This window comes from Pleurodeles waltl, chromosome 10 (assembly GCF_031143425.1).
Source record: "Pleurodeles waltl isolate 20211129_DDA chromosome 10, aPleWal1.hap1.20221129, whole genome shotgun sequence".
Lineage (NCBI taxonomy): Eukaryota > Metazoa > Chordata > Amphibia > Caudata > Salamandridae > Pleurodeles > Pleurodeles waltl.
Window position 1 is genome coordinate 949,502,846 of NC_090449.1, and position 16,400 is coordinate 949,519,245.

Genomic DNA, 16,400 nt, shown 5'->3' on the forward strand with positions numbered 1-16,400 from the left:
ATCGGTTTCAACTGGATGTGTAGTTAATAGCACAAAGCGAGAGTCAATTGGTGATTCATTATGTCCAGAAATTAGTCCTATAACTTATGTGCTATTGTCACAATGATTTCTAGGTTGTAGACCTCTAACAAATGTTTATTTAGGCATGCAAAAAAGCGATGAAAGGTGGGAAAGTAAACCAAAAAGACAAACGTATTGGCAATTTTTTTCTCAGGGCACATTTTTAAGTGCCAAATGCAAATGGATGGGTGTAAACAAGGAATTTTACTCGCTGAAGGTTTTCGTTCGGAACACTGGACATGCTTTATTTCAAATTTTTTCACAATTTATTTAAACATCTCACATATACAAAAAATAGGTACAATTTAACGATGCCTCCATTTACCCAATCTGAGAGGATGAAAATGAGATTTTTAAAAGGATGAAAACCTGAATTTAAGGAAGAAGGCAAAAATGAGAGAAATGATCCACATGCTTAATCTTTGGGCAACAGTAGACTGGAGAATATTACTTTATTTTATAAAAACAATTTTCAAAGCAAACAATTCAACTCAACACACAAAAAGTGGTATTCGAATGTTGTTAGCACCATCGAAGTTCTTCAAGTATTTGAGAGCTGTAATACTGCAGTTTGCACCTTTGTATCACACGTGAGACGAAACCACCTTGTTAAGTGTAGCACAAGTACCTATCAGGGATACATATCACACTTGGGGAGAAGTGTCTGAGGTAGTTTTAAACCTTTGGAAGTTGTGGTTTTAAACTTCCTCTTTGGGAGACAGTCAAAGGCCACAAGTGGTACAAACTTTCAGGGTGTTTATTTTTTATTTTAGCTTTTTTTTTTTTACAAAGATTGACATTTCCCAAATCAAGTTGTTAACATCTTGAATGACTTCCAGGTCCCTCGGGGGCTGTTTTAGTGTGTATTTCACAATGTTCCAATCAATCCTCCTCCTTCTCTTTCGCCCAGAGTTTAAGCAAGCAGATGAGCAAAGGAAATGGAAGGAGTCAGTTTTCAGCACAAAAAAGAGAAATGGCAAAAAGAGAACATTTTTTAAGTTAGTTTGAGTCCATTCATTTGAAACAGACAGGTCCAATGTCCACACGGATTTCTTGTTCAGCACCACCAATGTCCATAGGTGCAATATCCAAGATGGGCAAGCGGGATGGTTTGTTTGTTCTGTATTCAATGACCGTTCTGCCCCATTCACCAGTATGTTTCTGTAAATAGAGAATGAAATATTCGATTTGTGAGGTTAGATTATTGGTATGACTGTTTGGATACAAAGTCTCAACAGCCTTGCAAACAGGGTGTGCTAGCCTCCATAACATGTAGTGATCTAAATTCTCATATTCAGCTAAATTGTCAATATTTTAAAATTTTACGGGCCTCATCCACAAAGCTATTTCTGTAAGTAGGTCTATCTTACTTCTGGTTTAGATGATACTTACTCTTGAATGTCTAAGCATAAGACATATTCCATCATGGAAAAAGGTTTGAGAATCAGGACCTAAATGTTGCCATTTAGAAAGTATTAAACATTGTGTTTCTGTTGCGACACAAAAGAAGAAATATGTGTGTCCTGTCTCAGTCTTGGCTCAGGTAGGCAAATTAGGATTTCAATCATGGCCCTGTGGTGCCAAAAGCCAGCACTCCTACCAATTGTTAAACTCTATTTACACGGAGCAGGGGTTTTAGTAGGCAATAAAGCCATGGTTTGCACATGTTTCATTGGTCACATAATAAAGTGTTGTATTTTCCTTCCAAACATTAGAGCAATAAAAGATATATGGCCTCATATGTGAATCAGGCTTTCCAATCTCAGAGCCCATTTTCACAAGGTACAACCCGCCGTTAAGAGTTGGCAAAGTCTTTCCAAATCGTAAAAGGAATTGTGCGAACCATCTGATATAGACAGAAGAGGATGTGAAAGAGTCTTTTGGAGTCTCAAAGGAATGTTATAATGGTTAGTGACCTCAGTTGTGGTTGAAAACCATTTAATAGTTACCAGCTTTCAAGTTGGGTTGGTAACCCATTTGTAAAAAAACAGTACCCATTGGGCTGCTTCATCTTTTGGGAATCAGTGGTCCAAGGGGCAAATGCATGCTCCTCCCATGTGTTCCAAAACAGGAAGAAATTATAGTAGCCTCTTTCGCTTTAATGAAAACAAGCTGCTTTAAAAATGTTTTTCTTTGGGGAAAGCAAATGCAGGCATGGTGGGCTGTTACCCTTTGCATACTGCTATCACTGAATTCTGAGCTAGTCACAACCGCTCACACAATTCAACATGCCTAATAATTATCTAATAGGCAGGCCATTTTGAGACTCCCTGTTCACGATTAAATTGTGATGCCACCTATTAGCACAGAGGTCACATTGAAAATAATATCCAATTTTGTCCACCAGTTTGTGTGTAATTTGCACATCCCTGGTTTACGAATGGGGATAGCACATCAGGCCGACTCTTCTTAATTTGGATCTCATATGTATATGTCTTAGTAAGATTAATTTACTAAGGCACATATGAGCCTAAAAAGTAATACACCTGTACCACTACACTGCAAAGTCATACATGCTTTTGCGAACTGGCACCATAGTTTGGTGTATAAAAACACCATAAAAAGTGGTTTTCATGTGGGCCATGTGAGTGATCATCAAAAAAGGAAGTCACAAAAACATTAATGTAGGTTTACCTTAAAGATGATGGGACCATTTCACAAAGGCATATATGAGTATGTATGTTAGTACTGCAGGAGAGCTACATTACATACATATAAGTGCTTTTTGTGAATTGGCCACCACAGCCTTCAGTCAAAAACAATTCATCTCCTTATTTTGATTTTTTTATTAATAGAATTATGTGTATCTTCTTTTAAAATATCAAAATCATGTGCTATATCTCCAGATGCCACACACATGTTTTCAAATCCACATCACCTGTGTTTTCTAGAACTAAAACTGAATAGATCATCTAGAAAATTGCCATTAGAAGGTTAAAAGAATAACTGTGTTCAAGTTGAGAAATCTTGTTATCAGAACTGCAATAGCATTTTCATTTTGAAAATCTGTGAAGGCATAACCCCTAACCAATTTAGGGGGGAGAGGTCAAGCGTATCCTTTAATGAATTATCAATCATTGGCAATTATGCAGTTCTGTCTACACAAGTATAGTATAATTTGTTATCAAAAACAATTAGTCACAGCCCATGTATGTGCCTGACAATGTAGATATTTAGGGCCATATGTACGAACACATTTTCCCATTGACACAGAATGGGAAAAAACCCTTTGCTACATCTGGCCCTTAGTGTCTAAAAATCATACTGCTTTGCAAGTTACTTACAGTGCAGCTGTCCTCGAGGACACTGAAGGTGAATCTGCTGTTGCCCTCAGCGCGGAGTTCAACATCACTAGATCCTTGCAGCATGACAGCCTTCTTTAGGTTACCGGTCTCTCCATCCATGTATGCAATGCTGTTCTTGCAGTGGTAGGTAATGTTCTGAGAGGCGTGGTTGGCCAGGAGACGCATGAATGCAAACTGAGTAGCCATATCTTTAGAGGTCACACCTTCTTCATTGTACTCAAACTAGAACACAAATACAGCACATTTTTACATCAATTCAATAGAAAAGTGCAAATTATGATTTTCTTCACAATATTGATGTGAATAGTAGACTCAAGTAGGCAGAATAATACTATACTACTAAGTAAATGCCTTGACACATAGTAACATAGTAGATCTTCAACCAGACGTTGATTTTAATAACTTACTGGTCTGGGCTATCCTTCTAAATCACTGCTGTGGTTGTGTCTAATATCCACCACTTTTGTGTTCAGAAGTGTGATCCAATAATCTAGTATGGAAGCTCTGACTTTGTAGTCAATGGCTTCCAGAGATTGGGGCTTGGTGTAACACTCTTGAAGACAAACAGTTTACTGAACAACATGTGTAAGCAGCCGTATGATTGGGTAAAATATTTAATTGGATCAGACGTACTGGCTCAAAGGGGACTACTATAGTTCAGGTGTGGTTATAAATGGGACTTTGGCAATACTTTCAGCTACTTGGATATTTTGCTGATTTTAATTTGTATACTCACTTGGGTACCACCATTCATGATTTCTCCAAGCCATACATGCTTCTTATCCTTGGGGTTCTTGTTCAAGTACGAGGTCTTGGGTGAAATGCTATCTGGGTTGGCATGGATGCATGTTTCCCCGCTGGAAAAGTCACAGTACACTCTGATGGCATCAGCAATGCAACCCTGGTTAGGATCAATCCAGTAGAAGCCTACCATTGGAATAAAACCATCTACTGTTAAGAAGGGCTGGAATTCTCAACAGTAATGCTACAAATTATACAACAGAGATGGACATAAGATCATTCTTTTTCTAGTTTACATTTAAGAACAGATGATGATTTCTACAATAAACTGATCCTAAAGTTTAAATTTAATTCCTAAATATAATGTAGCAATGGATACATAGGTTTATGAGGTTTCTTCCCAGCTAAAAAGTAGTGCACTTGAAACAGAGCCCTTTCCATAAGACGTTCAGTGTTTTTTAGGCAGTCTAGTTCCATTGTGACGCTACTTGAGACAGAGCTGAACAAATGTGCACAGCTCTGACATTGATGTCCACCTAATGCCTTAAAACGCTACATCTACTGATCAGGTGTCAATCAGTTCTAGTTATCCACCCCTATGTAGATAATACATACATTGGATAACTACTCATTCTTTTTTGGACTAAAAGGTAATAGAGGGAAAATAGGTCAGATGCCGGAAGTCTCACCTTGAGTACTGGTTAAGTCTTGTTCTTCCTTACCTCAGTGCTCATGTGAGACCCAAGGGACTGTCCTTCACTCTAGTACAATGTTTTATGGAGGGAGGCTCAATATTAACAGCATGCTGTTCTGTCCTATCTCCAGCATATGTGCTAGCTGTCGTGGAAACAATCAATGGAACTTCTTTCAAATTAATGTGGTCTATCTATACTTAATGGTGAAGATACGCAGTGTGCCCATAATCTCAAAATCTGTATGTTATGTTATTTACATTTTTATGGTGATAATTACTTTTGCTATAGTGTCATAATGCATTGCCTTTCTTGGTCATCCTATTTTGCAGATAAGGCCATCCATTAGACTTGAGGAACCATTATTTGATAGTATATCTTACACTGCTGGTATTTCATGGTGTGATTAGAGGAGAGTTTGTACTAGGTGAAGTTTCAAAATGGTTTGTGTGAATTAGCATGGAAGAAGAAACGTGTTTGAGCTCTGTTATCTTTCTGTTATTTTATTACTATTGAGTTGGTTCGGAATGACTTTTCTATTTTCGTTCATTTGCAAAAGGATCAATAGTAAACTGCATGGTTAGAGAATGGTGTTTATAAGTATGTGTCAGAACCCAGCATGGTGTTTTAGAATACAATGTTATGCTTGTGTTGGCGTGTTTATGCTAAGTTTATCGGCAGTCAGAAGAAAAGTAGTTGTTCTCCTAAACCAGGAACATCTTTATTTATTTATGTAATGTTGGGTGGTGCCTTTGGAGGATGAATAGAAAGCCATTTTTTGATAGAACAGCATAATGAGCTGTGTAAAAATTAGTACCAAAATACGTTGCCAATGCTTGTTTACTATGGCAGGGCCTAATCCTTCTTGTGGATGCTGTTCAGCGTGGCAAAAATAAACGTTTTAATATTGATGACGATCAACATGAGCAATATCAGCAACAGATAAGCTAGAAGGAGGGAGACCAGCATGGAGAGTGTGAGGAGGTGGGGTGCAAAGGGGGAAGCACCACACAGGGGAGAAGGCAAGAAATCACACTCACTCCCATGGAGTGCTAAAGAGTAAAAGTAGTTCCCTTAATGTAAGCAGTAGAAGGATACAAGTCATCCAATCATAACATGGAAAGGAAAAAAGAATAGGGCAGAAAGCACTCAAACACAAAGTAGGGAAATGAGATATACCAGAAAACCATGCCATTAAGAGCAAGGGCCTGATATAAAGCTCAGCATGTGTATATATTATAATTTATTGGAGAAAACAGATCTCCAACAACAGACATTTAAAACTGACCATAAACAATGACTAAAACATATTTCGAGAGGCAATACAATAGTCACAGTGACAGATAAATTCTACAAAAATTATATAGTTAGACTCAAAGAATTGATATACAATGAACACATAAATATTGAGGTACAGGTTACTCTAATTTGTCCATGGTGCATTCAAGGTGAGAAAATCTGATATGCAAGACGTACCTACAGAGTCATAGGATTATAACAATATAAAAATTACCTCTTCTTAATGAGAAAGGGGAAGAATGTCGTAGTAGTTATTATATTAATTTATACATACCACTTGACCAGTCTGGGTGACTGAGTCGTAAGTCACGGCATGTGCGAGCTGGATTCTTCTTTGAGCCTTCTGGGGTCAACAGTGTCTCAATCTGGCTGTTCAAAGTTTTCAGTGTGGAGTCAACTTCATAGTCCTTGGGTCTGAGAGAAGGCTGGTCAGCTCTATAAAATTCACCACCATCATAACCGGCATCATAGCCACCTCCAGAAGGTCCAGCAGGGCCAGGGGCACCAGGGGATCCAGCGGGACCCTACCATGAAATGTAATCACAGTAAAAGATTAGTTATTGACTCATTGGAATCTCACTAGACCCAGTAATATGTATATTATTTGAAGGTTTCTCTTTTAACCTGGCAATCCCTTTATTCCCATTTACTGCTATTTCCCTGCAATCATAGTGACAGCAGATTTATTTTACTTTACAACTTTCACTAAATTGAAGCATGCTAAATGAAGGGGCATTTTATTGTCTGAAAATGGAAGTCTAGTTTTATTCGTAGGTCACTGTGTGAGTCTTATTTAAGAAATTCAAGGTGGTTCTTTACCAGGGTGATATTCATAATGCTGTGCACTTTTAAGATCACGTTGATTCTCTCATCCAATTAAAGCCACAATCATATCAATATCTAGATTACAAGTGACGTCTCTTAGATTTCTGGCAAGAGGATGTTTATCACTGAAGGCACATGACATACTGCTTGGGCAGCTACTGAGTGCACTGCTACTGGACTTTTTCATCATTTCTCAACCACTGTTTACTGAATGGACAATGCCAAGACGTAGCCAGGCATCTTTTGTAAGGATCATGTGAGGTTAGGCCTTCATTTTTACGCTATTTTTTATTTGCCTAAGGGTGGCTCAAGTTCATTGCTTTCGATAGGCTAGTTCACTAAGACATGAGCCCTTGGATGGTTATGAATTCAATGCAAATAAATTTGCTTGGCTCTTATGATTGATTTTGATGGGCACACACCCTAGTTGTGATTACTTTTGCTAATTGCTAGAGCTGACGGGTGATATGGAAAGAATGGACTTAGAACCCTTCTTCAGACTTACTAGCTCTTGTCTGTTGGAATCTCAGCATTTTAAAAATCTCATGTTCTTGATTTTGACTTTCAACACAATCACACTATCTTGAAAAAACATTTTCAGTCAATTTTTGAACTGCATATATTAAAAGACATGCACTCACAGCAGGGCCTTGATGTCCAGGAGAGCCACGAACACCAACGGGGCCAATTGCTCCAGGATGTCCTGAGCGACCATCTTTTCCTGGAGGGCCAGATGGGCCGGCAGGACCCTAAGAAAATTAACAAAATATCATTAAGAATCAAAATAAACACATATTTCACCACAAAATGAAAGAGATAAGTACAAAGATCGTACCCTTGGGCCAGAGGGACCACTTGGACCAGCAATACCTGATTCTCCGGGTGAACCCTGTTAAGAAAGAACAAATCATTGTCAATTTTTAAACGGTCAGCAGGCATTACTTATCAAACGTTAGAAATTGTCTGTCAAATAGAATCTATGAGATTTAGGAGATTAACTTTTAAAGACATTCAGCTATGTAGAGCCCTCTGTGAATGCTAATTTGCAATAAATAGTTTTCTACACTTCACATAGCACATTAGTATAAAAGCACTGCAATGGATTCCTTATGGGAAGATGTTTTCATTCATCCTCATCCAAACTAACCATCATCTTATCCCTAATTCCCGAGCTCCAATTGTAACACTTAGGCTGTCCCTATCCTGACATTAGCCTTAGCAGGAACTCTGGCTCCCACCCTAAAACTATCAATGGACATTTCCATAACCTTAACTTGAACCCTAGCCCTTACCCCAGTCATGTGATTGAAGTCATAAAACCAACCATAACTTTATCTATATCTTTAATTTTAATATATTTCTAACCCTTCTCTAACTGTAACACTTCTCTCAAACATTAACCTTTTACTTTTGACCTACCCTAACTTTTTTTTTAAACTAATATCCGTTTTGTGAAATGGCAATAATGAATAAATGTGTTTGTTATGTTGCATTTTTTTGTTATTGCAACTAAATAATTGCTGAAGCCACTAACTATAATCAGTGTTCACATAGGATCTTGAAACAGAAATGACACCAATGCCACACAATCAATAAAAAATGTGCCAATTACCAAAGACAGGATTGTGACCATCTGCTATTTCACTGACCACAATTACTATTTCAATATTCTTCAGGCAACAATTGTCATATGTTAGGCAGTTAGGGTGCATATGAAGTTGTACTAGACAACTGAATGTGAAAGAGTGTTCAGACATATGAATCAAACAGAATATTCAGACACATGTATAGAAAACAGTACCTGGACATGTGAAAAGGGATGTTTGCTGTGACATGTGAAGTGACAACATTCCCAGGCATTTTAAAAGGAAAACGTTACCCAACAGGTGATCTGGAAAGTATGCCAGGACAGAGATGAAAGAGTTTGGACACCAGAAGGACAGTGAACAGAAGAATATATAGAGAACAGTACCCAGAGACCTTACGAGTCAAGAGTGCCCAGACAAATAAATCTCTAGTCCTGTGTTGAGATTTCTTTCTATGTGTGCAGCATATATATGGGGAACTTGCAAGCAGCTCTGAAAACAACAGCAAAAAATAAATCTATGTCCCAGTGCAATGAGCATTGGGTGGTCTTGATCATAAATTATTTGATATTCACCGGACACTCCAACAAATACTTTGGCCAAAAATAAAGTGTATCAACTAATGCTTTGTGTGAAGTGGAAAAATAGGAATAGAAATTAGAGCTTGACACCTGACTAGAAATCATTGCTCAATATAATGAATAGGATTAGATGGCTGGATACATAAGTGTAGAGGAGTAACTAGCCTCTGAAAAGGAAGCACTTTTGAGACACATGAATACAAAAATCTCATAAGAGAACTTTGTAGGAAACACATGAACAATAAGGAGTGTCCAGACACTTAAATGCAAAGGAGGGCTGAGTCATATTAATTTGAAAAGGTGCCTGGAAACATGGCTAGAATGATTGGCTACATTCGATTAAGAAAGCGTGACCATAAACATGCATACAAAAGTACCTAGATGCATGAATAGGAAGCTGTACTTGCTTAGGAAAGTGTACCCCACACATTTCTATCCATGAGTGCTTGGACACATGAAGAGAAAGATGTGTCAATACATCTGATTAGCGAGGAATGGGCAGACACAGGATTAGGAAGCAGTGCTCAATCACACAAATAATAAAAATGTGTCCATAGATATAAATCAGAAAAAGAGCCTCAAGACATGCATACAAATGTATTCCCCAACACTAGAATATACTTTGGTAGCCAGGCACATGAATAAAAGGGGCACCTAAGCTAAGGAATTAAAATAAGTAGTTAGATACCTAGACCAGTGGTTCCCAACCTTTTGACTTCTGTGGACCCCCACTTTATCATTAATGGAACTCAGGGACCCCCAATGAATCATCATTGGAATCCGGGGACCCCCACTGAGTCATTACTGGAGGCAGGATACCTAATTTTTCAATATTTGTTAATATTTTTTAATTTTGTAAGCAGTCGCGGACCCCCTGAGAAGGCTTCGCGGACCCCCAGGGGTCCCCGGACCACAGGTTGGGAACCACTGACCTAGACACTAAAGATTTCCCAGACATCTTGCTAGGAATGATTGTCAGCATATCTCAATAATAAAGTGCCCAAGTACCTGAATAAAAAAGGTGCTTGGATTAGCAGATGTAATGGAAAGAGTTATGAATGTGGCAGACATTAAGGGCCTCATTATGAGTCTGGCTGTCACTAGACCGCCAGACTCATGTATAGGGGTCGGACTGCCGCAAATGCGGTCATCCGAGCACCTCATTAAACCCTGGTGTTCGGGCCACCAGGGAACCACCAGCTTCACCAGGATCAGAGATTCTGGAGGTGGTGGCAGTTCTAATCCTCTAGGGCAGCATTGCAAACAGCACTGCCCTGGGGATTATGACCCAGTTCTCCACCAGCTGGTGGAGAACGGATGCAAGGGGCCTGAGGGGGGCTACTGCACTACCCATGCACTTGGCATGCACAGTGCAGGGGCCCCACTTTCAAGCACCCGTGCAATGTTCACTGTCTGGTCTGCAGACAGTACATTGCAAGGGTGCTGGTGCACCCTGCACTCTACAGCATTGCCGCCGGCTCAATTACGACCTGGAGACAATGCTGTAGGCTGTTTCCTGCTAGGCCAGCGGGCGGAAACGCAGGTTTCCACCCACTGGCTTAGCGGGAAACTCTTAATGGTGGCAACGTTCCCATCGGAATTTCGGCGGACTGTGTAAACCATCCACTGAACTCATAATGAGCCCCTAAGCGCCCACACATTAGAATGAGAGATGGATAAACTAAACTTGTGGTTTGGGCTGAGTAATATTCAAACATACTTAGCCTCTGACGAGCCTATGTTATACATTTCCACTATACGTATAAATACTTACTGGGAGACCAGGCAGACCCTGTAATCCATTGTGACCTTTGCGACCATCCAGACCGCGGGCTCCCTTTTCTCCAGCTTCACCCTTGTCACCTCGGACACCTTGAGCGCCCTACAAAAAGGGTAATGAAGAAGGCATTAAAAACATGTTTTGTAATTTCCAGCATTCGTCAAAGACAATGTAATTGAAGCACACTAATCATTTTAGAACATGATTGTAGCATATAAACTGTCCTATACTTACACTTACTCCTCATCAAATCAAGGGTGACATTTACGTTACAGATTGGAGCACAAAAAAACGAAAATATTTAACAATTACTTACAGCAGGTCCTCTTGGTCCAGCAGGACCAACAGAGCCTTGAGATCCAGCTGAGCCCTGTAAAGATAAACAAACATTACTTTAAATCAGACTAAATTTCGAGACATTCATTTCATGTTTGAGCCTGCATCTTGGCTCATCTACCCAATCTAGAGATCTCTGATGTAGGGTTTTCGCTCAAAAAACTCCAGCCAACATGGTGATAATAGTCTCAGTAAACATGTCAGGGCAGCCTGCTCACCATTATTTTTGTTTCACAGAAAAAAGTGGGATTTGTTTCTGCAAAACAAATAGCAAAGTTCATGACATGCTGAATTTTTCTCTTGGGTCATGGGAGTCATTGCTTATTTGTCCTTTCTGCACTGCCATTGTGTGTTGCATGCACAGGTTGAAAACATCAGACGACTGGCGCTACATAGTGTGGGCAATCTCATGATCAGATGCTTGTGCCCATGTGACTGACTGCCCACTAGCTAAGGTTTTCCAAAGCCAGAGGAAGTTGATATTCCATCACAGGTCTGGAGAAATCTGTAATTGTAAATCCCGCTCAGGTTGGTATTATAAAGTGTGGTTTGCCTTGGAAGTTTCGGAACATCAACAAACATGTATGGGCATATCCAAATTCGATTCTGACTCTTTTTTACTCTAGAAATTGAGTTTTAACTATAGGGGGGTGCATCATCCCTACATTTTGTACAGTATAGGGCTAGAGCTTTGTACATGAAGATACATGTTTTCCCCACAGAAAAAAACGAGCATTTTCACAGGTGATGCATTCTCCCTCATGGGTACTGTCATGTAACAGTAACTATGCACTTATATTCCCCCTGAAGGGGAATGGAGATCCTATAGCTGTGTTTGATTAATCTGTATGAAATTTGTCAGACAAATATGAAGTTCGTTTCAAGTGCATGCCCACAAAGACCCTGCAACCAACTTCCGCTACACAAAGCTGAAGGGAGTTGAGTGCAGGGCTTGGCCATATTTTTACAGAGCTCTTACACTGCTCAGGTTTAACCAATGAAAGGAGTTACTTGTGTTTCTGTACTTTCTGCTGCTCCTCCTCTGACATTTGCAAAACATCCTTCCTTCTCCGATAGATCACATGTTCTCAATTAGACTGGTTTCTCGCAATCAGATAATGAATACAACCTTTATCTGGATCTCACTCCACTACAAATAACCAACTCTACCAGGATCTTCTTATGTTTTGGGTAGAGGAGAATATGGCCCTCATTCTGACCTTGGCGGTCTTTTCGCAAGACCGCTGAGTTACCGCCGCGGTGAAGACCGCCGACCGCGGCGGTGTGCCGCTGTGCGCATTCTGACCGCTGGGAGCGTTCCGCCGGAAAACCGCCAGCAGCCACACTGGCGGTCGGCGGGAAAGTGGAGACTGGTCAACCTCCACCGCCACGGCAGCAGAACACCGCCCACAGAATTACGACCCACATTTCTGTGTGGCGGTCTTCTGTTGGCGGTCTTCTGTTGGCGGTCACGTCCCTATGGCTCCCGTCGCCTCCCGGAGGACCAACGCACAAGGTAAGTTGATCGTCCGTGAGGGGAGGGGGTGGGGGGGTGTTGTGTGATGTGGGCGTGCATGGGGGTGTGCGTGTGAGTGTGTAGAGTGGGTGTGTGAGTGCGTGTATGCGGGCGGGGGGTGCTGCTGTGTCTATGGGTAATGTGTGCTGTTCGGCAGGTGCGCATGTCGGCATGTATGTGTGCGGGTATGTGTCCCCGTTGTGTATGTGTGTGTAGGGGGCGTGTATATGTGCATGTTGGGGGTGTGTGCATGTCGGGGTACATGTATGTGCATGTCGGGGTGGGGGTGGGGAGGGGGTTCGTACCACCTCTGGGGGGTGGCAGGGGGGTGGAGGGTGTGGGGGGAGGACTCGGGTGGGTAGTGGGGGGTGGGGGAGACCCCTATCAGTGCCAGGGAAGGAATTCCCTGGCCCCGATAGTGCTTACCGCCATGGTTCGCACGGCGGTTCCCGCCCGCAAGAAACCGCGGCGGTAGGCAGGGTCATAATACCCTTGGCGGTCTTGGGACGACCGCCGGGCCGGAGTGCGCAAACTCCAGCCCCGCGGTCATGACCGCCGCGGCGGTCGGAGTGGAGAAGTAGCGGTCGGTCGCGGCGGGGACCGCCGCGGTCAGAATGCCATTTTTAATACCGCCGGTCTGTTCGCGGTCCGACCGCCGTCTCTCCGCCGACCGCCAGGGTCAGAATGAGGGCCTATATGTTTTCCATGCTTACGTCTTCCCATTAATTAATTCAATGTGCAGAGTCAATATTAACTGCTGCCTGTTACATGTGATCAGTGCAATTAATTGTTAGGACTTTACACACCCCTCCCGAATCCCAATATTTTAATTTCTATTTTTTCTTTTTGTTTTTTTCTTTACTAATGATTTGATGGCCAGTCTCTCGGGGACAATTCACCACTGTTTTAAACAACGCTATGACTGGTTTTGAATCAGCAGAGGATCTGCATTATTTTCTTTAATGTTAGAACTGCATAGTCCTCATTATTTTTCTGTCACTTTTTATATTTCGCTTTAGGCTTTGCCTTCTAACAGCAGCATTGTGTTTTTGTGGCACTGATTGCTAGTACTCTTGCTAATTAGGCTGTCATTTGGTTCCAATTTCTGTTGTTTACCCATACTGTTTACTCCATTTGTATGCAGCCAGATTTAGTAGTTTCTCTAGAGCAACCTGTGAGTTCACATTCATACACGAACTCAGGCTGCAACGTAAATATTTGTGTCCACTCTGCCACATTTTGCCATGTAAAGATTCTGAGTATGCCAGGTATATCTGGAATTTTTGTTTCCATTTTCGTAAATGATATTTTCAATAAAGATACAAAGTTCATAACTTACAGGCTCTCCACGGTTTCCAGCCCTGCCAGCGGGGCCGACAGAGCCATGGGGTCCAGGAGCACCAGCATGGCCAAGACTTCCTGAGTTGCCAGGATAACCACGCTCACCCTACAGTGGAACACAAATATATAAAATATTTTACAACGAAGCAGCAAGGAGTAAGAACTAAATGTACCAATGCAAGTAAATGTACTTACCTTGGCACCAGCGAGCCCGTCACGGCCTGGAGGACCATCGTTCCCAGGGTTGCCCTTTGAGGATATAAAAATGAGATATGAAGTGTAACAGTGCAACATTATTACATGTGCATTGCACATCAAGCGCATAAAAAGTCTAGCTCCTTCTACCAAGGAATCAGATGTGTTGCCCCCTTTCTTGGTGATGAATTTAATTTTGCAACAGACACATGGCAGATTTATACAGGAAATTGTGGTTCAAAGAAAGAATATGTGATTTATAATCTACTAGATAAAGTACAGATCAACTGGAGACATTGTAATGTAGGGTGCAGGTGGTGATAGCACTTGCATTCATTGTAAATGGTTTAGGATTATCTATGTTAAGCCCCTATTAGAAAGAGACATTGAGAGTTTTGTGTCTTGGAATGATGTGGTATCAGTGAGTGTTTCACCTTAATTACCAAATGTATAAATTTGAATGAGCCAAAAGGTTTAATCAAAAGCAAACTGGTCAGCCTGGGGTCTGTTTCCTATTGCACTGGTTAAGCCTTGAGATTTCGGGGGTTTATAGGTTCTGCCCACTTGTTACCTCTAAGATCTGCTCCGAACAAAAGGGCATAGTGAATTGAACTTGCTGTAGGATTTAAATTAATAAGCCCTCTTGTTTGGAATAATACTGACCAGTTTGAGAGAGTGGGACTCACCTACTAAAATTAGCCTTATTATCAATCTGTGTACATATTTTGTAATTGGGATCAGCCCTTCACTTGACAATAGGTTGCTATCTCTGCACATGTTCACGATTGTATTGCACATTTGACTTACATCGCGACCAGCTTCACCAGGAGAACCATTCATACCAGCAGACCCAACAGGACCAGGGGCACCACGGGAGCCAGCAGGACCGGCAGGTCCAGCAGAACCAGGCTCTCCCTGTGAAATAAGCACAAGCAGATAGAGTTTAGCTGAGTAGTACAGATGTAAAATTCAATACTGACAATTATCTAATCCTTGTATTGTAATGCATGATATGTACTTGTGTTTATAGTATATCTGCAGGAGTGCTGTGTGATATCTATTGCTTACCATTGTTGTCTGTGGAAAGGGACCATTTCTCATGACAGGTTCAGCTTCAAGTGGGCAACAAAGACCCTCCCCTCCATCAACACTTGTAATAAAGAGCATATTACTCAGTGCAGGTCTGCATACATGAGTTATGCCATGGTGTTATGTCATGTTTGCAAGTCCTACAAATACTTAACTAAATTCAGGACACAAGTTGTTAAATCTCTGCAATGATGTAAAGTCATACTGAATTGGCTGCTTGACCATTAGCATTCGTCTTCCTCTGTCACATTATTGTAAAATGCATGCTATGAAGCAGTAAGCAGTGTTTCCTCAGTTCAACTAGAATGTATGATGTTAAGAAATGTGTGACTAAGCATTTATTAGCACACTTTTTCTAAATAATATGTGTTTTATAAATTCCAAATTTTAACTGTTACATTGCAACTTTATTAACATAATACGTTGCCTCAATTATTGCACTTATTTAACATTAAAACATTATAGTTTTAGAACAGTTGGTACTGGTATTTAAATTGAGCAAACATATTTTAGGTCCAATGGACTGCTCGCAAGGTAGAGATCTATGAAGATACTGGCTGCAGGGAAAGATTCAAAATTTAGTACATAGACCGGTATGCAATGGAGACAGATGTCAATGTTGTAGGTGCGTGAAGCTACAGAATTGTTAATGGAATTGCTGATGCTGGTCTGATAATGTTACATTCTTGTGAGGTTGATAATAGTCAAAACTTACATTCGCTCCAGGACCACCAGGAAGACCACGTTCACCTCTGGTACCAGGAAGACCAAGAATACCACGAGAACCCAAGACACCAGATGGACCTGAACTACCAGGAAGACCCTGAGAAAGGAGAATGAAACAGGTACATTGTAAGTAAGTCATGTCTCTCGCACTGTGAAACATCTAAAAGATTTATTAAATCATTACTCTGTATAATGCCTAATCCATGCACCAACCAAAGAGCTGTGTCTACTCCGACTAATAGGAAGTACTTTGAAGTTATCAATGCTTCTTTCTATGAACACACCAGCATTTGTGCTATGTATGAGCCAAGTCACACAGTTCATAAGT

At 40.9% G+C, this 16,400-nt stretch overlaps 1 protein-coding gene across 1 annotated transcript in view; it reads right to left on the reverse strand.

The window, feature by feature from the left end:
- Positions 1-278: 278 nt before the first annotated feature.
- Positions 279-16,400, reverse strand: part of COL1A2 (collagen type I alpha 2 chain) — a 57,423-nt gene continuing 41,301 nt past the window's right edge. The window contains exons 38-49 of the mRNA XM_069211760.1: positions 16,062-16,169; positions 15,065-15,172; positions 14,258-14,311; positions 14,061-14,168; positions 11,186-11,239; positions 10,864-10,971; positions 7,758-7,811; positions 7,564-7,671; positions 6,372-6,621; positions 4,102-4,292; positions 3,345-3,587; positions 279-1,221 (exon numbers count right to left, since the gene is read on the reverse strand). Coding sequence (XP_069067861.1) covers positions 1,075-1,221; positions 3,345-3,587; positions 4,102-4,292; positions 6,372-6,621; positions 7,564-7,671; positions 7,758-7,811; positions 10,864-10,971; positions 11,186-11,239; positions 14,061-14,168; positions 14,258-14,311; positions 15,065-15,172; positions 16,062-16,169 — 1,533 coding nt within the window. The 3' untranslated portion in view covers positions 279-1,074. The remainder of the gene's footprint in view (positions 1,222-3,344; positions 3,588-4,101; positions 4,293-6,371; positions 6,622-7,563; positions 7,672-7,757; positions 7,812-10,863; positions 10,972-11,185; positions 11,240-14,060; positions 14,169-14,257; positions 14,312-15,064; positions 15,173-16,061; positions 16,170-16,400) is intronic.